Source organism: Argopecten irradians, chromosome 3 (genome assembly GCF_041381155.1).
Source record: "Argopecten irradians isolate NY chromosome 3, Ai_NY, whole genome shotgun sequence".
In the NCBI taxonomy this organism is placed as follows: Eukaryota; Metazoa; Mollusca; class Bivalvia; order Pectinida; family Pectinidae; genus Argopecten; species Argopecten irradians.
Genome location: NC_091136.1, coordinates 39,560,396 through 39,587,619, shown reverse-complemented (window position 1 = coordinate 39,587,619; position 27,224 = coordinate 39,560,396). Strand labels below are relative to the sequence as shown.

The following is a 27,224-nucleotide window of genomic DNA, read 5'->3' as shown; positions in this document are numbered from 1 at the left end:
AATTGATTTAGACTGGCCACAAGACCCTTCCTAGATTATCCCCCTTCAATTGGATTTAGACTAGACCAGACCCTTGCTATCTCTCCCCTTCAATGGATTTAGACTGGCCACCAGACCCTTGCTAGAATATCTTCCCAGGTTGATTTAGATAGGCCATCAGAATCTTACTAGAATATCTCCCCTTCAATGGATTTAGACTGGCCACCAGACCCTTGCTAGATTATCTACCCTATTGGAGTTAGACTGGCCACCAGACCCTTGTCTCCCCCTAATTGGATTTAGACTGGTCATCATACCCTTGCTAGATCACTCCTCTTGTATGGGTTTAGATTGGCCACCACACCCTTGCTAGATTATCTCTCCTATTTGGAGTTAGACTGGCTACCAGACCCTTGCAAGATAATCTCCCCTAGTTGGAGTTAAATTGGCCACCAGACCCTTGCAAGATTATCTACCCTAGTTTGAGTTAGACTGGCCAGCAGACTCCTGCTACATTATCTCCCCTTCAATGGATTAAGATTGGCTACCAGACCCTTGCTAGATTATCTCCCCTTCAATAGATTTAGACTGGCCATCAGACCCTTGCTAGACTAGATTATGATCTCCTTCAATTGATTTAGACTGGCCACAGACCCTTGCTAGATATCTCCTTCAATAGATTAGACTGGCCCCATACAATTGCTGATATTTAGACTGGCCACAGGACCCTTGCTAGATTATCTCCCCTTCAATAGATATAGACTGGCCACCAGACCCTTGCTAGATTATCTTCCCTATATTGAGTTAGACTGGCCACCAGACCCTTTGCTAATTATCTCCCCCTTTGAGTTGACTTTGTAGATTATGGGAGTAGACACCAGACCCTTGCTAGATTATCTCCCCTTCAGATTGGAATTTAGACTGGCCACCAGACCCTTGCTACATTATCTCCCCTTCAATTGGAGTTAGACTGGCCACCAGACCCTTGCTAGATTATTATCTCCCCAATAGTTATGGAGTTAGACTGGCCACCAGACCCTTGCTAGATTATCTCCCCTTCAATTGAGTTAGACTGGCCACCAGAACCTTGCTAGATTATCTCCCCTTCAATTGATTTAGACTGGCCACCAGACCCTTGCTAGATTATCTCCCCTTCAATAGATTTAGACTGGCCACCAGACCCTTGCTAGATTATCTCCCCTTCAATGGATTTAGACTGGCCACCAGACCCTTGCTAGATTATCTCCCCTTCAATAGATTTAGACTGGCCATCAGACCCTTGCTAGATTATCTCCCCTTCAATAGATTTAGATTGGCCACCAGACCCTTGCTAGATTATCTCCCCTTCAATAGATTTAGACTGGCCACCAGACCCTTGCTAGATTATCTCCCCTTCAATAGATTTAGATTGGCCACCAGACCCTTGCTAGATTATCTCCCCTTCAATAGATTTAGACTGGCCACCAGACCCTTGCTAGATTATCTCCCCTTCAATAGATTTAGACTGGCCACCAGACCCTTGCTAGATTATCTCCCCTTCAATAGATTTAGACTGGCCACCAGACCCTTGCTAGATTATCTCCCCTTCAATTGATTTAGACTGGCCACCAGACCCTTGCTAGATTATCTCCCCTTCAATTGATTTAGACTGGCCACCAGACCCTTGCTAGATTATCTCCCCTTCAATTGATTTAGACTGGCCACCAGACCCTTGCTAGATTATCTCCCCTTCAATGGATTTAGACTGGCCACCAGACCCTTGCTAGATTATCTCCCCTTCAATAGATTTAGACTGGCCACCAGACCCTTGCTAGAATATCTCCCCTAGTGGATTTAGACTGGCCACCAGACCCTTGCTAGATTTCTCTCCCCTCAATTGGATTTAGACTGGCCACCAGACCCTTGCTAGATTATCTCCCCTAGTTGGAGTTAGACTTGCCACCAGACCCTTGCTAGATTATCTCCCTGCAATGGATTTAGACTGGCCACCAGACCCTTGCTAGATTATCTCCCTAGTTGGATTTAGACTGGCCACCAGACCCTTGCTAGATTATCTCCCCTAGTGGAGTTAGACTGGCCACCACCAGACCCTTGCTAGATTATCTCCCCTAGTTGGATTTAGACTGGCCACCAGACCCTTGCTAGATTATCTCCCCTAATGATTTTGAGTTAGACTGGCCACCAGACCCTTGCTAGATTATCTCCCCTGAAATGGATTTAGACTGGCCACCAGACCCTTGCTAGATTATCTCCCCTAGATGGAGTTTAGAGTTAGACTTGACCACCAGACCCTTGCTAGATTATCTCCCTAATGGAGTTAAGACTGGCCACCAGACCCTTGCTAGATTATCTCCCACTAATTGGATTTAGACTGGCCACCATACCCTTGCTAGATTATCTCCCTTCAATTGATTTAGACTGGCACCAGACCCTTGCTAGATTATCTCCCCTTAATTGGATTAGACTGGCCACCAGACCCTTGCTAGATTATCTCCCTTAAATTGATTTAGACTGGCCACCAGACCCTTGCTAGATTATCTCCCCTAGTTGGAGTTTAGACTGGCCACCAGACCCTTGCTAAGATTATCTCCCCTAGTTTGATTTAGACTGGCCACCAGACCCTTGCTAGATTATCTCCCTAAATGGATTTAGACTGGCCACCAGACCCTTTGCTAGATTATCTCCCTTTAATGGATTTAGACTGGCCACCAGACCCTTGCTAGATTATCTCCCCTTAATTGGAGTTAGACTGGCCACCAGACCCTTGCAAGATTATCTCCCCTAGTTGAGTTAGACTGGCCACCAGACCCTTGCACAGATTATTCCCCTATTTGGATTTAGACTGGCCACCAGACCCTTGCTAGATTATCTCCCCTTCAATGGATTAAGACTGGCCACCAGACCCTTGCTAGATTATCTCCTCTTTAATTGATTTAGACTGGCCACCAGACCCTTGCTAGATTATCTCCCCTTGAATAGATTTAGACTGGCCACCAGACCCTTGCTAGACTAGATTATTCCCCTTCAATTGATTTAGACTGGCCACCAGGACCCTTGCTAGAATATCTCCCCTTACATGGATTTAGATTGGCCACCAGACTTTGCTAGATTATCTCCCCTATTGGAGTTAGACTGGCCACCAGACCCTTACAGACTATATATCCCCTAATGGATTTAGACTGGCCACCAGACCCTTGCTAGATTATATCTCCCTAGTTTGGATTTAGACTGGCCACCAGAACCCTTGCTAGATTATCTCCTCTTTAATATGGATTTAGACTGGCCACCAGACCCTTGCTAGATTATCTCCCCTTGAATGGATTTAGACTGGCCACCAGACCCTTGCTAGATTATTCCCCTTCTAGAATGGATTTAAACTGGCCACCAGACCCTTGCTAGATTATCTCCCCTTCAATAGATTTAGACTGGCCACCAGACCCTTGCTAGATTATCTCCCCTTCAATAGATTAAGACTGGCCACCAGACCCTTGCTAGATTATCTCCCCTTCAATAGATTTAGACTGGCCACCAGACCCCATGCTAGATTATCTCCCCTTCAAATGGATTTAGATGGCCACCAGACCCTTGCTAGATTATCTCCCCTTCAACTGATTTATGACTGGCCACCAGACCCTTCTGCTAGATTATATCTCCCCTATCAGTTGATTTAGACTGGCCACCAGACCCTTGCTAGATTATCTCCCCCATTTGATTTAGACTGGCCACCAGACCCTTGCTACATTATCTCCCCCTTCAATAGGATTTAGACTGGCCATCAGACCCTTGCTAGATTATCTCCCTTAATTGATTTAGACTGGCCACCAGACCCTTGCTACATTATCTCCCCTTCAATAGATTTAGACTGGCCACCAGACCCTTGCTAGATTATCTCCCTTAATTTGATTTAGACTGGCCACCAGACCCTTGCTAGATTATCTCCCTTCAATGGATTTAGACTGGCCACCAGACCCCTGCTAGATTATCTCCCCTTCAATTGGATTTAGACTGGCCACCAGACCCTTGCTAGATTATCTCCCCTTCAATTGATTTAGACTGGCCACCAGACCCTTGCTAGATTATCTCCCCTTCAATAGATTTAGACTGGTCACCATACCCTTGCTAGATTATCTCCCCTAGTTGGAGTTAGACTGGCCACCAGACCCTTGCTAGATTATTCTCCCCTTCAATTGGATTAAGACTGGCCACCAGACCCTTGCTAGATTATCTCCCCTTAATTGATTTAGATGGCCACCAGACCCTTGCTAGATTATCTCCCTTCAATTGATTTAGACTGGCCACCAGACCCTTGCTAGATTATCTCCCCTTCAATAGATTTAGACTGGCCACAGACCCTTGCTAGATTATCTCCCCTTCAATAGATAGACTGGCCACCATTTAGATACCCCTTCAGATTAGATGGCCACCAGACCCTTGCTAGATTATCTCCCCTTCAATAGATTAAGACTGGCCACCAGACCCTTGCTAGATTATCTCCCCTTCAATTGGATTTAGACTGGCCACCAGACCCTTGCTAGATTATCTCCCCCAGTTGGAGTTAGACTGGCCACCAGAACCTTGTTAGACTTATCTCCCCTAGTTGGAGTTAGACTGGTCACCATACCCTTGCTAGATTATCTCCCCTAGTTGGAGTTAGATTGGCCACCAGAACCTTGCTCATTATCTCCCCTATAGATTGGCTACCAGACCCTTGAGTTATCTCCCTTTAATTGGCCCACCAGACCCTTGCTAGATTATCTCCCCTTCAATAGATTTAGATTGGCCACCAGACCCTTGCTAGATTATCTCCCCTTCAATAGATTTAGACTGGCCACCAGACCCTTGCTAGATATCTCCCCTTCAATTGATTTAGATTGGCCACCAGACCCTTGCTAGATTATCTCCCCTTCAATAGATTTAGACTGGCCACCAGACCCTTGCTAGATTATCTCCCCTTCAATTGGATTTAGACTGGCCACCAGACCCTTGCTAGATTATCTCCCCTTCAATTGGATTTAGACTGGCCACCAGACCCTTGCTAGATTATCTCCTAGTGAGTTAGACTGCACCAACCTCTAGATTATCTCCCCTAGTTGGAGTTAGACTGGCCACCAGACCCTTGTTAGATTATCTCCCCTAGTGGATTTAGACTGGCCACCATACCCTTGCTAGATTATCTCCCCTTCAATTGATTTAGATGGCCACCAGACCCTTGCTAGATTATCTCCCCTTCAATAGATTTAGACTGGCCACCAGACCCTTGCTAGATTATCTCCCCTTCAATGGATTTAGACTGGCCACCAGACCCTTGCTAGATTATCTCCACCTAGATGGAGTTGCCACCAGACCTTGCAATAGATTTAGCCCACCAGACCCTTGCTAGATTATCTCCCTTAATGGAGTTAGACTGGCCACCAGACCCTTGCTAGATTATCTCCCCTAGTTGAGATTTAGACTGGCCACCAGACCCTTGCTAGATTATCTCCCCTAGAAGATTGTAGAGTTAGACTGGCCACCAGACCCTTGCTAGATTATCTCCCCTTCAATAGATTTAGACTGGCCACCAGACCCTTGCTAGATTATCTCCCCTTCAATAGATTTAGACTGGCCACCAGACCCTTGCTAGATTATCTCCCCTTTCAATTGGATTTAGACTGGCCACCAGACCCTTGCTAGATTATCTCCCCTTAATTGGATTTAGACTGGCCACCAGACCCTTGCTAGATATCTCCCCTAGAATGGATTTAGACTGGCCACCAGACCCTTGCTAGATTATCTCCCCTAATTGGATTTAAGACTGGCCACCAGACCCTTGCTAGATTATCTCCCCTTGTTTGATTTAGACTGGCCACCAGACCCTTGCTAGATTATCTCCCCTTAATAGATTTAGACTGGCCACCAGACCCTTGCTAGATTATCTCCCCTAGTTGGAGTTAGACTGGCCACCAGACCCTTGCTAGATTATATCTCCCCTAGTTTGATTTAGACTGGCCAGAGACCCTTGCTAGATTATCTCCTCTTAAATGGATTTAAGACTGGCCACCAGACCCTTGCTAGATTATCTCCCCTTCAATGGATTTAGACTGGCCACCAGACCCTTGCTAGATTATCTACCCCTTGAATAGGATTTAGACTGGCCACCAGACCCTTGCTAGATTAGATTATAATCCCTTCAATGGATTTAGACTGGATCCACAGGTTAGACCCTTGCTAGATTATCTCCTCCCCTTAATGGATTTAAACTGGCCACATACCCTTTCTAGAATATCTCCCCTTCAATGGATTTAGACTGGCCACCAGACTCTTGCTAGATTATCTACCCTATTGGAGTTAGACTGGCTCACAGACCCTTGCAAGATTATCTCCCCTAATTGGATTTAGACTGGTCACCATACCCTTGCTAGATCATTATCTCCTCTATATGGGTTTAGATTGGCCACCACACTCTTGCTAGATTATCTTTCCTATTTGGAGTTTAGACTGGCTACCAGACCCTTGCAAGATATCTCCCCTAGTTGGAGTTAGAATTGGCCACCAGACCCTTGCAAGATTATCTCCCCTAGTTTGAGTTAGACTGGCCACCAGAACCTTGCTAGATTATCTCCCTTACAGACCCTTATAATTGAATGATTTAGACTGGCCACCAGACCCTTGCTAGATTATTCCCCTTCAATTGATTTAGACTGGCCACAAGACCCTTGCTAGAATATCTCCCTTACCCTACTTTATTTAGACTGGCCACAGACCCTTGCTAAAATACCCCTTGCTTGAGACTAGATTATCTCCCCTTCAATTTCTTTAGACTGGCCACCAGACCCTTGCTAGACTATTATCCCCTTCAATTGCTTTAGACTGGCCACAAGACCCTTCAGACTCCTTACAGATACTAATATCTCCTCTTAAATGGATTTAAACTGGCCACCATACCCTTGCTAGAATATCTTCCCTGGTTGATTTAGATAGGCCATCAGAACCTTACTAGAATATCTCCCCTTCAATGGATTTAGACTGGCCACCAGACCCTTGCTAGATTATCTCCCCTATTGGAGTTAGACTGGCCACCAGACCCTTGTCTCCCCCTAATTGGATTTAGACTGGTCATCATACCTTGCTAGATCACTCCTCTTGTATGGGTTTAGATTGGCCACCACACCCTTGCTAGATTATCTCTTGAATAGATTTAGACTGGCCACCAGACTCCCTAGTTGAGTTAAATTGGCCACCAGACCCTTGCTAGATTATCTCTCCCTAATTGATTAGACTGGCCACCAGACCCTTGCTAGATTATCTCCCTTCAATTTGATTAAGATTGGCCACCAGACCCTTGCTAGATTATCTCCCCTTCAATTAGATTTAGACTGGCCACCAGACCCTTGCTAGATAATCTCCCCTTCAATTGATTTAGATTGGCCACAGACCCTTTGCTAGATATCTCCCCTTCAATAGATTAGACTGCCACAGACCCTTGCTAGATTATCTCCCTTCAATTGATTTAGACTGGCCACCAGACCCTTGCTAGATTATCTCCCCTTCAATGATTAAGACTGGCCACCAGACCCTTGCTAGATTATCTCCCTTTAATTGATTTAGACTGGCCACCAGACCCTTGCTAGATTATCTCCCCTTCAATAGATTAAGACTGGCCACCAGACCCTTGCTAGATTATCTCCCCTTCAAGTTGGAGTTAGACTGGCCACCAGACCCTTGCTAGATTATCTCCCCTAGTTTGAGTTAGACTGGCCACCAGACCCTTGCTACATTATCTCCCCTTCAATGGATTAAGATTGGCTACCAGACCCTTGCTAGATTATCTCCTCTTTAATTGATTTAGACTGGCCACCAGACCCTTGCTAGAATTATCTCCCCAGTTTGAGTTAGACTGGCCACCAGACCCTTGCTAGATTATCTCCCCTAGTTGGAGTTAGACTGGCCACCAGACCCTTGCTAGATTATCTTTCCCAGTTGAGTTTAGACTGGCCACCAGACCCTTGCTAGATTATCTCCCCAGTTTGAGTTGAATTTAGATTGGCCACCAGACCCTTGCTAGATTATCTCCCCCATTTGAGTTAGACTGAGTTAGATTATCTCCCCTAGTTGGAGTAGACTGGTCACCATACCCCTGCTAGATTATCTCCCCTATAGTTGGAGTTAGACTGGCCACCAGAACCTTGCTACATTATCTCCCCTTCAATGGATTAAGATTGGCTACCAGACCCTTGCTAGATTATCTCCTCTTTAATTGATTTATATTGGCCACCAGACCCTTGCTAGATTATCGACCCTTCAATAGATTTAGATTGGCCATCAGACCCTTGCTAGATTATCTCCCCTTCAATAGATTTAGACTGGCCACCAGACCCTTGCTAGATTATCTCCCCTTCAATAGATTTAGACTGGCCACCAGACCCTTGCTAGATTATCTCCCCTTCAATAGATTTAGACTGGCCACCAGACCCTTGCTAGATTATCTCCCCTTCAATAGATTTAGACTGGCGACCAGACCCTTGCTAGATTATCTCCCCTTCAAGAGATTTAGACTGGCCACCAGACCCTTGCTAGATTATCTCCCCTAGTTGGAGTTAGACTGGCCACCAGAACCTTGTTAGACTATCTCCCCTAGTTGGAGTTAGACTGGTTACCATACCCCTGCTAGATTATCTCCCTATAGTTGGAGTTACATTGGCCACCAGACCCTTGCTAGATTATCTCCCCTTCAATAGATTTAGACTGGCCATCAGACCCTTGCTAGACTAGATTATTCCCCTTCAATTGATTTAGACTGGCCACAGGACCCTTGCTAGAATATCTCCCCTTCAATAGATTTAAATTGGCCACCAGACCCTTGCTAGATTATCTCCCCTTCAATAGATTTATACTGGCCATCAGACCCTTACTAGATTATTTGCACCTAGATGGAGTTAGACTGGCCACCAGACCCTTGCTACATTATCTCCCCTTCAACAGATTTAGACTGGCCACCAGAACCTTGTTAGATTATCTCCCCTAGTTGGAGTTAGACTGGTCACCATACCCCTGCTAGATTATCTCCCCTATAGTTGGAGTTAGACTGGCCACCAGACCCTTGCTAGATTATCTCCCCTAGTTGGAGTTAGACTGGCCACCAGAACCTTGTTAGATTATCTCCCCTAGTTGGAGTTAGACTGGTCACCATACCCCTGCTAGATTATCTCCCCTATAGTTGGAGTTAGACTGGCCACCAGAACCTTGCTACATTATCTCCCCTTTAATGGATTAAGATTGGCTACCAGACCCTTGCTAGATTATCTCCTCTTTAATTGATTTAGACTGGCCACCAGACTGGCCACCAGAACCTTGTTAGATTAGTTGGAGTTAGACTGGTCACCATACCCCTGCTAGATTATCTCCCTATAGTTAGAGTTAGACAGGTCACCATACCCCTGCTAGATTATCTCCCCTAGTTGGAGTTAGACAGGTCACCATACCCCTGCTAGATTATCTCCCTATAGTTGGAGTTAGACAGGTCACCATACCCCTGCTAGATTATCTCCCCTATAGTTGGAGTTAGACTGGCCACCAGACCCTTTCTAGATCATCTCCCCTTGTTGAAATAAGACTGATCTTACTAAAGAAATCAGCTAAATTAATGCTAAATTGCCCTGCTTTAGTTGGGAACTTCGTAACTGTACCTTAAACTCTGTTGATATGTTCTAAAGACCGATGGCCTGTCTGCGGCTCTGCATGATTTCAAAATGGATGGCGCACGCTGTCAAATAAGTTAGTGTATATTGGGTTCTTAATTGAATATGTATTCAGAACAGCAAAACTAGAACAAACATACATTGCATTTCATAAAGTCCACACGAGTATTCTATATGATGGGATTTTAATTTTAAATATTGATCACTCCAGCAAATCATATGTTATAATGTTATGTATTTTGATTGCTTCTTTTAAATTAAAACTTTGATCAATATGACCAGGTACAAGTTTTACATTTACATTATGAAAATATTTCCCCAGTATTATCATAAAATATCTATACTGGGGACTTAATTGAAACATAATTAGAATTAGGTAATTTAACCAAATTGACATTAAGATAGTTCATCAGATTTTTAATTACACAAAATCATAACTGTGGCCCAGAATTAATTTCTTATACTCATCACTGAACCCATTGATACCCAAGATTGAAGAACATCATTAATATACTTCATCTTTAAGTACAAAGTAAAACTAATGGAAATTTTCAATTAATGATTCCTGATAAGGTTGCTTATTAAGATGGTAATTGTTAAAACCTCACTTAATTACCTCAAATGTGGTAATTACTTTTGCATTTTCGATAGGCGTCAATGTCCCATGCTGGAGTTATTTGTATTTGTTAAACGGTTTGAAGGGACACTCTAGGAGTTGCTTCCATTATCTAAATCTGTTAACTATACCAGAGCCATACTCTTAAAATTAGACTTAACACACTGATGAATACTATTGTTTAACTCAGCGATGAATAGATAGCTTGACACAATGAACTTAATTGTTGTTTTATTTTTATATAACGTACTTGTTGCTCCAGTTCCAGTGTCGCAACGTGCCTCAAATTATAGCTACTAGCCTTCCATCTTTGGTTGTATGTGGGTCGATGATTTTATACCTTTTACGTAAAACTGATTTACCATGCATGTCAAAATGGTTTGAAATATATGAAAGTCGATTGGGCTCATTTTAGTAGAAAAGAAATCGCTTAATAACGCCAAAGTTTCGCGTAATAACGCCAAAGTTTAGCGTAATAATGCCAAATTTATTTTTTATTTCTTCTACCAAAAAGAGCACAATCGGCTTTCGTAGAAATAAGACATTTCACCAAAATTGTGCATATCATATAAAGTACATGTACATATACAGAGAGAAATGCTACATTGACCATAAACAGAAAAGATGATTTTGACTAACATGAGCAATGTGTAATCAGAGGAACCTGATTATAACTTCATTATCGAATTAATTAACGGTCAATCATACTATCTGTAACGACCCCCATGGTGAGGCAGCAATGCCAGTTAGTGTGTTTTATCTAATCTTGGTATGTTTAGGATAGAGAAAGACGTAAGCGTCCAAGAAGGACCTGGCTAGCGACGTTGAAGTAGGCATTATTTTGCATACGATACGTCTTCTCTGACCCTGAAACCAGACTTGGACATTTTGAAAGATAAATGTTTCATCCATCGCCATGACATGTAAAGTTGTTAAGAGTGCCAAACCAAGCAACACGGAAGCATCGGAACATACCCTTATATGGACAATATTAAGAATAGACAATATAAGAAATGGAAACCCTTGGCATGGACGAGTGTCCTTACTATTGCATTTCGACATTGTCAATCATAATATTTAATGACAGCAGAAAGATAATTTATTCATATTAGTAATTAAAAGATTTTCCATTGCCGTTTTTCCATTCTGATATGCTCTTCCACGGGGAAATGGTGATTAATTGAAGACTACCAATATTTGCTTTATATCAACAGAAGTTTTTAACTGGTTTCGGGGTTCAGAATACGGTAATTTGGTATTAGCTCTGTGCATGTGTTATAGATACTAGATTGGACAATAACTATTTCTCAGTTCATTACGAACTGTTCAGTAATACATGACGGCCAACACAAAGACAAGTACTACTATAGTCTTTAAGTTCTCGACAAAATCCACTAACTTAAGAACCCAAAATCACCTGTATCTTTACAATTATATTCGCAGATTTGATATTTGATCTTGTTTGCGACTCTTTTGAAAGGCAGCGAGAGTGAATCACCTTCTTATACATTTAAACATTTCAAATGATCATGCATTGTGACCACTGACCTTTAAAACGACTTATTAATAATGGACACCGATGACTGTCTATACTTGAATTCTACAAATTTCATAGTTATATCTTTAACGACTTAAGGACATTGCATTGATAATAACTAACACTGCGCTTATTTAACATTGGCAATTAAGGTCAAGATAACACTCGCGTCCAGATGGACTATCGAAATGAATTTTTTTTACTAATCTTAAGACAACAGTCTACAGGAAAATAAAACCATTATTGAAACAAATCCGTGATTTGTCTTTTTACATTTTTTTTTGTCTTTGTAGGGGCTTCGTTGCATGTTTAAGTTTTTTCAACTTCTGCCTTATCCCAGTGCTCGTGGCTCATATGAAGCATTTGTTGCGTACTGGTTGGAGGTTTTTCTCCGCGAACCCATGCTTACTTCACTCCATTACAGTAACCTACAACCATCACGTCAGCTTACTATCGCGCTCAAGTGTGCTTCACACATGTTGACATGCCATACAATCTGTTATTCAACACTTACAGTGCAACGTATACAAGTCTTGTTTTCTGTCTGACACACCGACACCCATTAACTGATCAATTAGATCAATTATCGACACAACACCTGGTTGTCATGACTACCAAAGTGTAAACAATGTTTATAACTATCCAATACAGATAAAATCACTTATAGAATATCATGGACATACTTTTATGTCCCTGCTTGAATAAATATTGAAACTCTGTGATGTTCATAAAATATTCAACGAGATTTCTATGTACGAGTCGAAATGCACATTGATGAACAAAATTCCCCGACGAGCTGTACAGTACCTAAACGAAAGATAAAATCAATGAAACGTGAGTTTTAAATGTTTAATCATCCATAGACATTGTATTTTTATAAACAGCAGAAAATGTTCAATTTTTTATTTCTAATATATTTCAAATACATGCATTAGGCGGACCGATTTCTCGATTCGTTAACAATGCGAACGTCCATTGTATATATGTATATCGATGTATATATCTTTAGGATTAACTTTCAGTTTGTTTATATTTAAGATTGAAGTTTGAGGGCAAATAAATATGAGGTTTTGTATGAGGTGAATACACGTACATACTGATAGCTAGGAGGAAGTGGTGGTCACTATTGTCCAGTATTGGTCAGTGTAGTAATCCTTCGCATGAACCCACATTCTCAAAACGAAATGATTTAGCCACGGACAACAGGGAGTTGTTGATTGAATAAACACTTTGATCGAATACACATTACCGATACATAGCCAATTCTCCAAGGAAAACGCGACAAGAAATACATATCACAATACATTTCATGATTCATTCAGTGGGTCATTTTTGTCGGACTTTTTCGCACACATCTTTAAATTTCTTTCAAAAAATGTTACATGAACTGTTCATATGCTACCAAAGTACATGCCATAATATATGACAATGCATTCATCCCTTTAAACCAGTACATATGTCAGAATAAATTACCGAAGGAGTGAATACATTCATACGTATTTTGTACAATCCCACTGACATTTAACAAAAACTTGAACGAGAGAAACTTTGAGCTCTGAGCTTTGACATCAACAATTACAGAATTCCTTAAAATAATGACAAAATCCATTGAAACTCAGGAATCCCATGAAAATGAAACAATCACAAACAATACACATGTAGTAAAATTTAAACTTTTCTGTTTGACCAAAAACTGGACGGAATGTTATACGACGAATGTAATATCATATCATATGCGTTAAGCAAGCACCATATATCACAGCACTAATGGATAATTATTTAGGCGAAAAATGTGGCGAATACCGATCCTACGGCTTCGAACCCGTCTCCCTTGAATACAACAGTCGCATGATTGTCGTAAGCCGTGTCCCAAAGACACCGACTACCCAGTCTCACTGATTGGCCACAATCCTCGACAATTAGAACTGTTGCTACAATTTTATACCGATGGATTCCACTTTGCTTTACTCTTTCTTTAATCATGTCTGCTAAAGATTTAGATAAAAGTCGAAATTTCTTAGCGTCGTATTGCCGTCCTTTAAGATACGCTTCAAACACATTCGTAATAATCTTCTCCGCATTTGTGATAGAAAATTGCGTTCCTTCTTCGGGTTCTAATTTGTACGTGTTCTCCAACGGCCTTACGGATTTGTGACCCACCTCAGATCCAGCTTTTGATAAACTCGCGCCAAAAAGACTTTGCATCTTAAGTTTAGTCCTTAGTCGACTGAATCTTGTTCTGTTCATACTGCTCGATAACTTGGACCCACTCCCACCATCACTTTTCTTGTCGTCCATTGAATTCCCACCGACAGTCAATCTGTCCTTAAGACTGAGTTTATTAGACAGCAAGCTCATTTTGTTGGACGATTTAGTAGAACTAGTTGCACCCGCAGTAACATCCGCTTGTACTGTAGATTCCTTCAGGTGTGCGTTGTGCGCTTTTAAATTGTCAGTGCTTAGCTGTCCCTCCATCGCCGTGACGTGCGAGGTATATCAATATAATAATAAAAGGGTTATAAGTACCCAGTGATGGATGTGTATTTACACAGACAGAATGATCGAACACCTATAATAAAGCAAAAGTAAGTCGAGTTTCACACAGCGAAATCAACGGGTGTGCTAGTCAGGCGGTCCGCTCGATGGATCGTAAGCGCTCTGATCAAATACGTTTTCCCAAGTTAACACGTAATGTCAATATTTCCATTTACGCTTCACACACAGCTCCTAGTTTCACAGATTGTCGAGTATCATATCTCGGCGCGATTGACTTTCCAATCCCTATTTCCTGCTACCAACATACATAACTTTGTTTTTTACGCTAAAACTGTCGCTCGTGAAATTAGACACGACGTCGGTAGATGGTGCTGTGCCCTCAAGTATAAAAGGTGCCTGTGTTTGAGTATAATATAAACCCAGTGAAATGACTTGTTTGTCGCAACCCCCTCAGGTGACCGTCTGTTCATTGTTCCGTTCGGTTACTAGCGACGGAAGTATACAGCAATTGGCACCGCCCACTTTCAGATCAATTTCCACCGTAAGAGTGAGTGACCAAGCCGCTATTTAGAATGCCAGTGATAATGTACTATGATAGGTTAAGATTGTCACAACTTTTCCACAGCTGTAAGAGCAATCGTGAAATGCAATTACATGTCGCAAATTGAGTTTTAAAGTCGACCTGATTCACCGCAAGCATATTATGTGTGGAGCGGTCGAGAGGGCTAACGAGTTTAATTTTCTGCTTTAAAAGAGATATGTTTCATGTTGATCGCATTCAAGGACATTGTATGGGTTTGTCATATATAAACCTCACCCGGTGTCTTATTTACCTATTATCTACCTATGATTTGTCAACTTAATTGTAAGAAAAATTAACAGAATCCTGTCGAATTCAAGACAACATTTCCTCCATTAAAGATGCCATTAGTAAATAAGTTTTTATATAGACCAATATCCATATACGTTTATTTACATATCGAAATTGAAAAGTTTCCTTTAAGAACATGTAGAAGAGAGATATGAAACACAACAGACCTAAAGAATGTTAATTCTTAACCCTCCTTAGTGTAAAGTTACATAAAGAAATCTCTCTGACCATGAAAAAAGTAATTTAGATGAAGATCGATTAGGAATAGCTCTAACATTTCATGTTTTTCAGTCTATTGGAAATATTTAAATAGCCTAAAATCATTGAATTTTTAAATCCCGAAAAATAATGGATCAGCTTGGTATCAAAACATTCGAGTGAAGATTGGGTACAAAGACCAGTTTCATTTCACTATTAGTGACTCACCACTGACACACGATTAAATATTTTACTACTTTCTCTTCGGATATTACAAATTACAAGCATGTTAATATTTAGTTTGGTTTGATTAGTTGAACATCTGGATCAATTAAGGACTTGTCAGGTTTAGATGGTTATGGAAAGCCGGAGTACCCGGAGAAAATCCCCAATCATTTAGGCAGTACCTGGCTACTGCCCCACATGGGATTAGAAATTGCGACCCTGAGATCGAGGGCTTGTGGTAAAATAAAGAAACGGCAATGGTGGATAAAGTCCAGGACTTAGGTGTTTGATTCATACTGAAGTGGACAGAGAAACAATGGACAGAAAATTAATCACAATGATTCGACAAATATGGATGAGCAATCAACAAAGAAATTGATTAGGCTACATGAAATTATCAATAAACAATTAAAAGAAAATAGACAATCATTAAAAATTCAGAGAAAGTTCATTGTGGTTAGCAAGTAAAGATAAAAGTTCTGTTCAAATAGCAGTTACTAAACAGATCACGTATAACTAACTTGACAGACAGACATCTAAACGGGTCGATATATAGTTAACATGTTAGCAAGGTTTGTTAACTAACTTGACAGACAGACATCTAACGGGGGTCGATATATAGTTAACATGTTAGCAAGGTATATTTACTAACTTGACAGACAGACATCTAAACGGGTCGATATATAGTTAACATGTTAGCAAGGTTTGTTAACTAACTTGACAGACAGACATCTAAACGGGGGTCGATATATAGTTAACATGTTAGCAAGGTATATTTACTAACTTGACAGACAGACATCTAACGGGGGTCGATATATAGTTAACATGTTAGCAAGGTTTGTTAACTAACTTGACAGACAGACATCTAACGGGGGTCGATATATAGTTAACATGTTAGCAAGGTATATTTACTAACTTGACAGACAGACATCTAAAGGGGTCGATATATAGTTAACATGTTAGCAAGGTTTGTTAACTAACTTGACAGACAGACATCCAACGGGGGTCGATATATAGTTAACATGTTAGCAAGGTTTGTTAACTAACTTGACAGACAGACATCCAACGGGGGTCGATATATAGTTAACATGTTAGCAAGGTTTGTTAACTAACTTGACAGATAGACATCTAAACGGGGTCGATATATAGTTAACATGTTAGCAAGGTATATTTACTAACTTGACAGACAGACATCTAACGGGGGTCGATATATAGTTAACATGTTAGCAAGGTATATTTACTAACTTGACAGACAGACATCTAACGGGGGTCGATATATAGTTAACATGTTAGCAAGGTATATTTACTAACTTGACAGAAAGACATCTAACGGGGGTCGATATATAGTTAACATGTTAGCAAGGTTTGTTAACTAACTTGACAGACAGACATCTAACGGGGGTCGATATATAGTTAACATGTTAGCAAGGTATATTTACTAACTTGACAGACAGACATCTAACGGGGGTCGATATATAGTTGACATGTTAGCAAGGTATATTTACTAACTTGACAGAAAGACATCTAACGGGGGTCGATATATAATTGACACGTTAAAAACGTTTGTTAACTAACTTGACAGACAGACATCTAAACGGGTCGATTGATATATAATTGACACGAAAAACAGTTAACTAACTTGACAGACAGACATCATAAACGGGTCGATATATAGTTAACATGTTGGCAAGGTATGTTAACTTACTTGACAGACAGACATCAAACGGGGTCGATATATAGTTAACATGTTAGAAAGGTTTGTTAACTATTTTTGGTTTGTTTAGTTTTACGTCCTATTAACAGCCAGGGTCATGTAAGGACGTGCCAGGTTTGTTGGTGGAGGAAAGCCGGAGTACCCGGAGAAAAACCACCGGTCAGCGGTCAGTACCTGGCAACTGCCCCACATGGGATTCGACCCGCATCCCAGAGGTGGAGGGCTTGTAGTAATATGTCGGGACATCTTAACCACTCGGCCACCGCGGCCCCTATAACTTGACAGATAGACATCTAACGGGGGTCGATATATAGTTAACATATTAGCAAGGTTTGTTAACTATCTTGACAGACAGACATCTAACGGGGGTCGATATATAGTTAACATGTTAGAAAGGTTTGTTAACTATTTTTGGTTTGTTTAGTTTTACGTCTATTAACAGCCAGGGTCATGTAAGGACGTGCCAGGTTTGTTGGTGGAGGAAAGCCGGAGTACCCGGAGAAAAACCACCGGTCAGCGGTCAGTACCTGGCAACTGCCCCACATGGGATTCGACCCGCATCCCAGAGGTGGAGGGCTTGTAGTAATATGTCGGGACATCTTAACCACTCGGCCACCGCGGCCCCTATAACTTGACAGATAGACATCTAACGGGGGTCGATATATAGTTAACATATTAGCAAGGTTTGTTAACTAACTTGACAGACAGACATCTAACGGGGGTCGATATATAGTTAACATGTTAGCAAGGTTTGTTAACTAACTTGACAGACAGACATCTAAACGGGTCGATATATAGTTAACATGTTAGCATGGTTTGTTAACTAACTTGACAGACAGACATCTAACCGGGGTCGATATATAGTTAACATGTTAGCAAGGTTTGTTAACTAACTTGACAGACATACATCTAAACGGGTCGATATATAGTTAACATGTTAGCAAGGTTTGTTAACTAACTTGACAGACAGACATCTAACGGGGGTCGATATATAGTTAACATGTTAGCAAGGTTTGTTAACTAACTTGACAGACAGACATCTAACGGGGGTCGATATATAGTTAACATATTAGCAAGGTTTGTTAACTATCTTGACAGACAGACATCTAACCGGGGTCGATATATAGTTAACATGTTAGCAAGGTTTGTTAACTAACTTGACAGACAGACATCTAACGGGGGTCGATATATAGTTAACATGTTAGCAAGGTTTGTTAACTAACTTGACAGACAGACATCTAACGGGGGTCGATATATAGTTAACTAAGGTTTGTTAACTATCTTGACAGACAGACATCTAACCGGGGTCGATATATAGTTAACATGTTAGCAAGGTTTGTTAACTAACTTGACAGACAGACATCTAAACGGGGTCGATATATAGTTAACATGTTAGTAAGGTTTGTTAACTAACTTGACAGACAGACATCTAACGGGGGTCGATATATAGTTAACATGTTAGCAAGGTTTGTTAACTAACTTGACAGACAGACATCTAACGGGGGTCGATATATAGTTAACATGTTAGCAAGGTTTGTTAACTAACTTGACAGACAGACATCTAACGGGGGTCGATATATAGTTAACATGTTAGCAAGGTTTGTTAACTAACTTGACAGACAGACATCTAAACGGGTCGATATATAGTTAACATGTTAGCAAGGTTTGTTAACTAACTTGACAGACAGACATCTAAACGGGTCGATATATAGTTAACATGTTAGCAAGGTTTGTTAACTAACTTGACAGACAGACATTCAACGGGGGTCGATATATAGTTAACATGTAAGCAAGGTATATTTACTAACTTGACAGACAGACATCTAACGGGGGTCGATATATAGTTAACATGTTAGCAAGGTTTGTTAACTAACTTGACAGACAGACATCTAACGGGGGTCGATGCATAGTTAACATGTTAGCAAGGTTTGTTAACTAACTTGACAAACAGACATCAAACGGGGGTCGATATATAGTTAACATGCTAGCAAGGTATATTTACTAACTTGACAGACAGGCATCTAACGGGGGTCGATATATAGTTAACATGTTAGCAAGGTTTGTTAACTAACTTGACAGACAGACATCTAACGGGGGTCGATATATAGTTAACATGTTAGCAAGGTTTGTTAACTATCTTGACAGACAGACATCAAACGGGGGTCGATATATAGTTAACATGTTAGAAAGGTTTGTTAACTAACTTGACAGATAGACATCTAACGGGGGTCGATATATAGTTAACATATTAGCAAGGTTTGTTAACTATCTTGACAGACAGACATCTAACCGGGGTCGATATATAGTTAACATGTTAGCAAGGTTTGTTAACTAACTTGACAGACAGACATCTAACGGGGGTCGATGTATAGTTAACATGTTAGCAAGGTTTGTTAACTAACTTGACAGACAGACATCTAACGGGGGTCGATGCATAGTTAACATGTTAGCAAGGTTTGTTAACTAACTTGACAGACAGACATCAAACGGGGGTCGATATATAGTTAACATGTTAGCAAGGTTTGTTAACTAACTTGACAGACAGACATCTAACGGGGGTCGATATATAGTTAACATGTTAGCAAGGTTTGTTAACTAACTTGACAGACAGACATCTAACGGGGGTCGATATATAGTTAACATGTTAGCAAGGTTTGTTAACTAACTTGACAGACAGACATCAAACGGGGGTCGATATATAGTTAACATGTTAGCAAGGTTTGTTAACTAACTTGACAGACAGACATCTAACGGGGGTCGATGTATAGTTAACATGTTAGCAAGGTTTGTTAACTAACTTGACAGACAGACATCAAACGGGGGTCGATATATAGTTAACATGTTAGCAAGGTTTGTTAACTAACTTGACAGACAGACATCTAACGGGAGTCGATATTTATGTTAGAATCTAATGGTTTGTTTATTTGTTTGTTTGTTGATTAGTTTAACGTCCTATTAGTCATTTAAGGACGTGCTAGGTTTGTCGGTGGAGCAGAATCGGAGTAACAGGAGAAAAGCCACGGAAGAACAGTCGGTACCCCATGCGATTCGAACTCGAAGCGCAGTTCGTTTGTTTTAATATATCGGGACATCTTAATCACTCGGCCACCGAGGATCTAAAGGGAAAGTATTAATGTTAACTTTCAAACATTAATATGTAATATGCTTTACTCAAAATGTAATGCAGTACGTTAAACTGTAGAGTTGATATAAGATTAATTAGATGATAAAAAATAAATAAATAAAAGAACATAACAATGAAAATTGAAGACATGTTAGGAGTACTTAAATTGACGAATCTATTTGAAGTTGACGGCGATTTTAACGTGAAAGTTAAGAACAGGGTACGCCTACTTTATAGAATGATTATAAATGCCAAAGACATTTATCCTTTTATTTACCTAGATCTATATATATATATATTTATCATCGTCAAGCGGCGAGTATCACTCAGTGGTGTTTGAAGTATTATTTTACCGAGGATTGTAAGTGGTTTAAAGCTTTATGGCTATCAATAAACTAATTTATATATTTACAGTACATTTGTAGCCAATCCACTTAAGGGTGATAAAAACGTATGATTTGGTATTTAGGAGCATGCGCGACTTGACTTGTGAAGGCAGATGAGGTACGACCTATGCCAGTTTCTCTATTTACCATGAAATGTCGATAGATCCGGGTTCACACGAAGGATTTTAAATAACATGTTCAAATCATTGAAATGTTTCAACCCCATTTATACGCGTGGTCGTTCTGTTGATGCCCATTTTAGAAAATCTCAAATGTGAACGCTCATTGTTAAAGGTTTCTTGTACTTACATGCATTATGTCTAGGCTTTTCAAATTGGCATTTAGAGGCAGTTTTATTATTAGTTTTCAACGAGTATATATTATCCAAATCTCTGAAAAGCCTCATCGGTCACAGTGCTAGTGCAGCCACTGTGTAAAAAGACACGGGGACTTGGGTTGAGCGACAATCACTGAGCAAACATGAACAGAGCAGGAAAAAATCGAAACTAAAACGGTATCGTGAATTGGATTACCCTTTTCACTTTTCACCGTCAATTAAAGAACAGCAAGGCTTGTCATTTTTGTCCAATATTAATATAACTGACAAAAACGTCTAAAAGTGCCTTAAATCTTGAAAGGCCTAAATTTCCATTGTTTATCTTGGGTTAATTTTTGTTCTAGTTTATAACCAGGATTATTTAAGGATATTTTGAGAAATGTCAATTAAACACCGTACCGATGTTTTGGTTAACTTCGCCATGTTGAATTGATGACGTTTGCTATGACTTATCATACCCCTGTGTATTTACACACTGTATGTCCATCTGCACATCCCTTAATTAGTCCACACTATTTCTCAAGGCAATATAACATTGATTTAACTCATGAATATTTTACATTTAATAGATCCCTGGATAGTTTTATTTCCAACACAAATGGACGGTCGGTGGTATTTTATCAAAAATTTGCTGTGCGGCCGTGTGATTGAGGCGCCTTAAATTCTACTACTAGCCTATCACAGGCCGGTGATTTTTCTCCGATACTTCAATTTTGTAACCTTAACACAACCACTGAACAGGTCATGAATCATACTAAAACACACAAAATAATATCCAAACAGAGTACCACACATAGCTTAATTTCTTCTCTTGCCAACTTGAGTTATCAAATTATTATTTGCATATTCTTTTTGTAGTTCCTTTCAGTTTCAAAGGTCAAAAGTAGAGGTCAAAGAATCAAATAGTTGTTTTCAATTCAGCACCTAATAGCTGACTTAACTTGAAACGCTGGCACTACAAGAATCGACACTTTAATTCAATGTTGACGTGACAAACGTCGTCAGATACGGGTTGGAAAAGATTTAATTTCTTTCCATGAATGAGTCCATTCAAGAGCCTTATGGAAAGTTGATACATCGATAATTATTTCTATTTTTCCCATGGAAGGTCGCAACAGCCCGGTGTAGATTTAATGATCTTGTAGTCTACGGAAGAATATATTTCACTGAACATGAAATTAACACGCTTTTATAACCAGCGACAATAAATCTTTTATTCTGCGTGTAACGGTGTCTCTATATTTCATAACATATTGTACACATATAGCATGTACACATGTATTACATTTATGCTATTGTATAAAATTGTAGATATATATGTAAAGTCAATACACCTAATGGTACAAAGCACTCTATATTAATACAGACATGTAAATATATTTAAGCTTGTTGTATGTTCAATGCAATCAGTGCCATTGGTCAAAAACAATACGCAATGCAATATTAATGTATACACATGTATATTCTTAATTTCTTTGTTTCCCTTATGCATTGATGTACACTTCAAATCCAACTTTAGTGCGCAAAATTCAACAACAAACCCAGTTCTCAAAAACATTTTGAAGCAATTTAAGCGTTTCAGTCAGTTGGTATAAATCATCCTCGATATTCCACGGGTTAATAGCACTGACGTTATAACCACCTCTGGAATATCTCATAGTAAAACTGATTGGAACAAAAGACATAAATAATTTTGTCCTTGGATGTACATAAAAAAATAATTGAATAACGGTACACTGGTTGACTGTGTGGCTTTGAAGCTGGGCGTCGCTTTCTCTGTAATCTTCAGATGAAGTCTCTGCAGGGATGTAGTTGGTCAGTTAAGTTATTTTTCTCCCGAACTGCCTCCAGTTTTACTACTAGATATCCCAGGGTTGGATATTACGTCAGTGATAGTAACCCATGGCGTATCGAGGATGGTATAAATAGGTACAACAGAAATGTTATCAACAAAATTAACAGTTTCGAACAAAAAAGAAATAACCATGTCGATATACACCCTCATATGACCTTGGTTGTTTGTATAGCATTGACCAAGGATTTATAAGTGAGAAGGATTCGTGACTGTCTCTTTACATTACTAAACACCACGCGAGACGCCTATGAACCGGTAATAAAAACCGTTTTTCTCAACAAATACTTATCTTATCGAATCAAATGAAACACCAATGTAAAGTTTATTAAATTCCACAACGTTTATCGCTTGCTTTAAGAACGGAAGATTTAGAGGATAAGTCTTAAATTTTTGTTAAAAAATACGACAGCTCATGAAATGACGGCCGGCTTCAGAAAGAAAGACGGTAAGCATCTCGCACCCGCAAGCTACTTCAAAGGCTGCGCCGGCGGATATCAAAGGAAAATCAGTCGTCGCCCAACGTCAAGGTCAGTGCACAAACACAAAAGCGCCTGCCTTGGACTTCCCCAAAACCCAGTGTGACTTATCCTTCTCATATACGTCCTTGCATTGACATAGCTTAATGTGACCTTGGCCTTAGGTGTTACCATCGCATCCGTCTTCATATGACCCTGTGCCAGTGGTATCCTTGATATCATTGTCATATAACACTGGCAGTTTGTTATGACCTTGACATAGTTCTTGTCTGATCTTGGCATGTCTTTCCATGACCTCTACCTTCACCTTACACTGTCCGTTGGTATAACTTTGATATTTTGAAATTTCCGCCCTTGACACAAATCTTCATATGACCTTAGTTATTGTCCTTAATTACATCTGTCTTCACAAGATCATTGCTCTTGTAATTTGTTTCTCGTAATATTTTCAAACGACGATATACAACTAAAGTCGACGGGTTAATCCTTCAAAAGAATATAACAATGACAATCCCGCAAATAAAAAATGGCAGTAAAACAGGAAAAATACGCAATAGATTTCGCAATAGGACACATGGGATTTGTGAACTTTTGACAAAAATCGATTTATCACGTTGTTTATTGCTTTTCATGATATCTCATTTCAATAATTGAAATGATCGTTAATGAATGTACCCATCTTTAACACTTAGTAATTATTCAAAGTGTAGGTATATCATCCAGGCAAATTACTTCTCTGGCTCTAGTGATATAAAGTGAATGGATACTTGATAATGCATTACTACTGGAAGAGTCACAAGTGGTACCCTTGAGGATTGACAAGCTACACGATCCATTATAGTAAACTGTCCCAAGGATATGTCATATACTTCTCTGACAGATCTATTAGAAAATGTCTAATTAGTATACAGGGAATATAACGTATCCATTCACACCATGGTTCTAAAACGGGTCATCCAAGTGTTTGAGTAGTCGCCTGGAAACTTTATGAATTAAAGTGGTGATTTGTAGGCAATCTATACTACTATTGAACCCGACGACAACTGCTAGTATTATTAACCTCACAGCATTGTAAAATTTAAAACTTTTTAATTGTGGAACATTTGAAATGAAGTTAATTATCATGGAATGAAATACATGTATGAGAAATTCCAGATTGTGACGTCTCTTGTTTGAAAACATTTAGCATCAATTTATATTTGACCATTGTGACTTTCATTCGTAAAACTGAATTCTAATGACAATTTAAGTTAATATATGGCAAAGCAAAACTGAATATACCAGGATTGGTTGAGATAAATTCCAAGCTTTTTATGAATAAGTTAAGGATGTACATTCGTACATTCGTTTTCATTCTATTTTTCAGACTATTGTTTCAATTAGAAGAGTGATGCCAATGTATAGGTGTCTCTCGCTTAAAGTTAACCAGGCAAATGAGTCTTTAAAAATGAAAACATCGCGGAATTGATGAAGTTGACCAACTAATGATTTCCATACTGAATCGGAAACTAACTACATTATATATTGGTGGCGGACTATAGGCGAGGCAGACAAAGCCTTGGGAATGGCGTCCGTCCAAACCTCAAAAATATGGAACATAAAATCTGTGAGATTGGTATACCTGACAGGCCAGTAGTGATTTCACAGAAAAATAGGGACACTGCTTTTATTGATGATCTTCATCCGGTGGGTACCGAGAGTTTGGACATTATTATACAAAACTTTCACAAACAATTGATATTATCCTTCTGCAGAGCCGAATTTTTGCCAGTGTACCTCAGACACAAATCAATGGTTCAAACAAAGGAAACAACCAATAGATTGTAGTTCAACATCGCAAAAGAAAGCAAACCATGGTTCACAACTAGACGGTTATAATCAATAAATAAGGTTTCACCTAAATCCCTGGACCTCAGTCCATCAGACTGATCCATGGTCAGTATCCGTTTTCGGTCGGAAGATGACGTCTGATTTGATAAATGGACCATGTCTTGACGTAATGTAGTCTCCACTATTTTGAAAACAAGCCTTCCATCTAGGTCCACTTTGAAGTCCTTTCCTCCATCCAGCAATGATGTTGTAGCTGCCTTCTTCCGCTCCAATGTCTCATCTTCCCTTGCGAAAAATCTCCATCTCCTTTCTTCCTCCACAATGATTGCACTTCTGATCATGATAATTCCCACTTCATCCACGCGCCATGCTTTCAAAGCTCAACAGTTTTTGTCTTCCTCCTGACCTCGATCTGAACCAACACACGCCTCTCTGGCATTGATGTGTTCTTTCACTGTTGAAAGTGCTGCAACCCTAGTCACACGTGTTTCCAACCACATCCCGTAGTTTCAGCATACTTTCAACCTGGTTTACAGATGTCGATGACCACCACTTTCTTCCTGTCCTTTTCTGGAGACATGCTACACTGACTCTTGCATCAAAGGAATCCCGCAATGTCATGACTAGGCGACACTTTGCTACATTGAGCTTCCCCTACTATTGGTGGAATCGGTAATTGTAACTGGTTGGATTTCCCATACAATCCTACGAAAATAAATCCTAGTGGGACTCCAAGCCAGCGCCGCAGATAACTGCTAACTGCTCTCTCCAACCCCTCAACTTCCGTCACTGGGACCTCGTAGATCAGCAACAGCCATATCAGCCTTGGAAAAAAACCTGTTGGTACATCAAAGCTGTGTACTTCCAAGGTAGTCCGCTTCCATCCACCTTTACCCTCCATGATCTTGCCTGTGAGAGACATCTTTATCGAGTTGTTATCTGAAAGTGATTCACCAAACCACTTCCATAAGCATTTGATTGGATTGTTGACTCGAGTTGAGATTTCTTCGTTCTGTACCCTCGACTTCCTCTGCTAAATTGCGTCCCTTTTTCAGTTCAGGACAAGGCTCCGTGACTTGCGAGGCTTTAACTATTTTAGAGCCCATGATACATTCTTCTTTAGTGTGGTCAATACCCATCTGGCTGGTACGAGGGATGCTGTACGGCCAGGTTGTCCAAAAAGCCTCTCAAAGGAGGTTGGTATATTTCAGAGCCTATCATTGGACCTCTCGCGTCTATTTTGGCGGCCTTGGTTACCAGGCGCATTCCCAAGATGAACATGCTGAACAGGATTGGCGATACGGTACAACCTGCCATGATGCCCTTCTCCAGTCGTTGCTACTCTGTAGTCACTCCATCCACTGTAAAGCGGAACTTTATGTCACTGAAGTAGCTTTTGACAACGTCTTTGATTTCCCTTGGCAGATTGTAAAGATCTATTGCAGATTTAATAAGCTTGTGTTGGACTGATACATAAGCATTGGCAAGGTCTAACCACACCGCCGCAAGGTTCTTTTTCCCCGTCGTTGCTTCTTTGATTAGCTGACCGAGGACGTTCACATGTTCCACACATCCAGATAATGCAGAAATACCTGCCTTCTGCACGGATGTGTCGATGAAATTGTTGTCGACCAGGTATGATGCCAGGCGCTTGGCTATTACAGAAAGGAAGAGCTTCCCTTCAACGTTCAGTAAGGATATTGTTTTGAACTGACTAATGGTCTTTCCATCCATTTCCTTAAGTAGGAAACATCCCACAGCTTTCCTCCAACACTGCCTCTTCCACACAACTTTTAGCAGTTGCCATAACTTCCTCAACAACCGTGGGCACCATGTAAGAAATACCATTAGATATCTTGCCTTCTTAAACTTAGGATACTTCCATCCATAGGTTCTTTTCATT

The 27,224-nt window shown here is 40.3% G+C and overlaps 2 protein-coding genes across 2 annotated transcripts in view; one reads left to right on the top strand and one right to left on the bottom strand.

The window, feature by feature from the left end:
- Positions 1–27,224, top strand: part of LOC138318556 (phosphofurin acidic cluster sorting protein 2-like) — a 375,127-nt gene that overhangs the window by 292,421 nt on the left and 55,482 nt on the right. The window lies entirely within an intron of this gene.
- LOC138318548 (dynein light chain Tctex-type protein 2B-like) lies at positions 12,645–14,881 on the bottom strand. The gene has a single exon (XM_069261001.1). It carries the CDS (start codon positions 14,282–14,284, stop codon positions 13,589–13,591), a length of 696 nt encoding a protein of 231 aa, XP_069117102.1. The 5' UTR covers positions 14,285–14,881; the 3' UTR covers positions 12,645–13,588.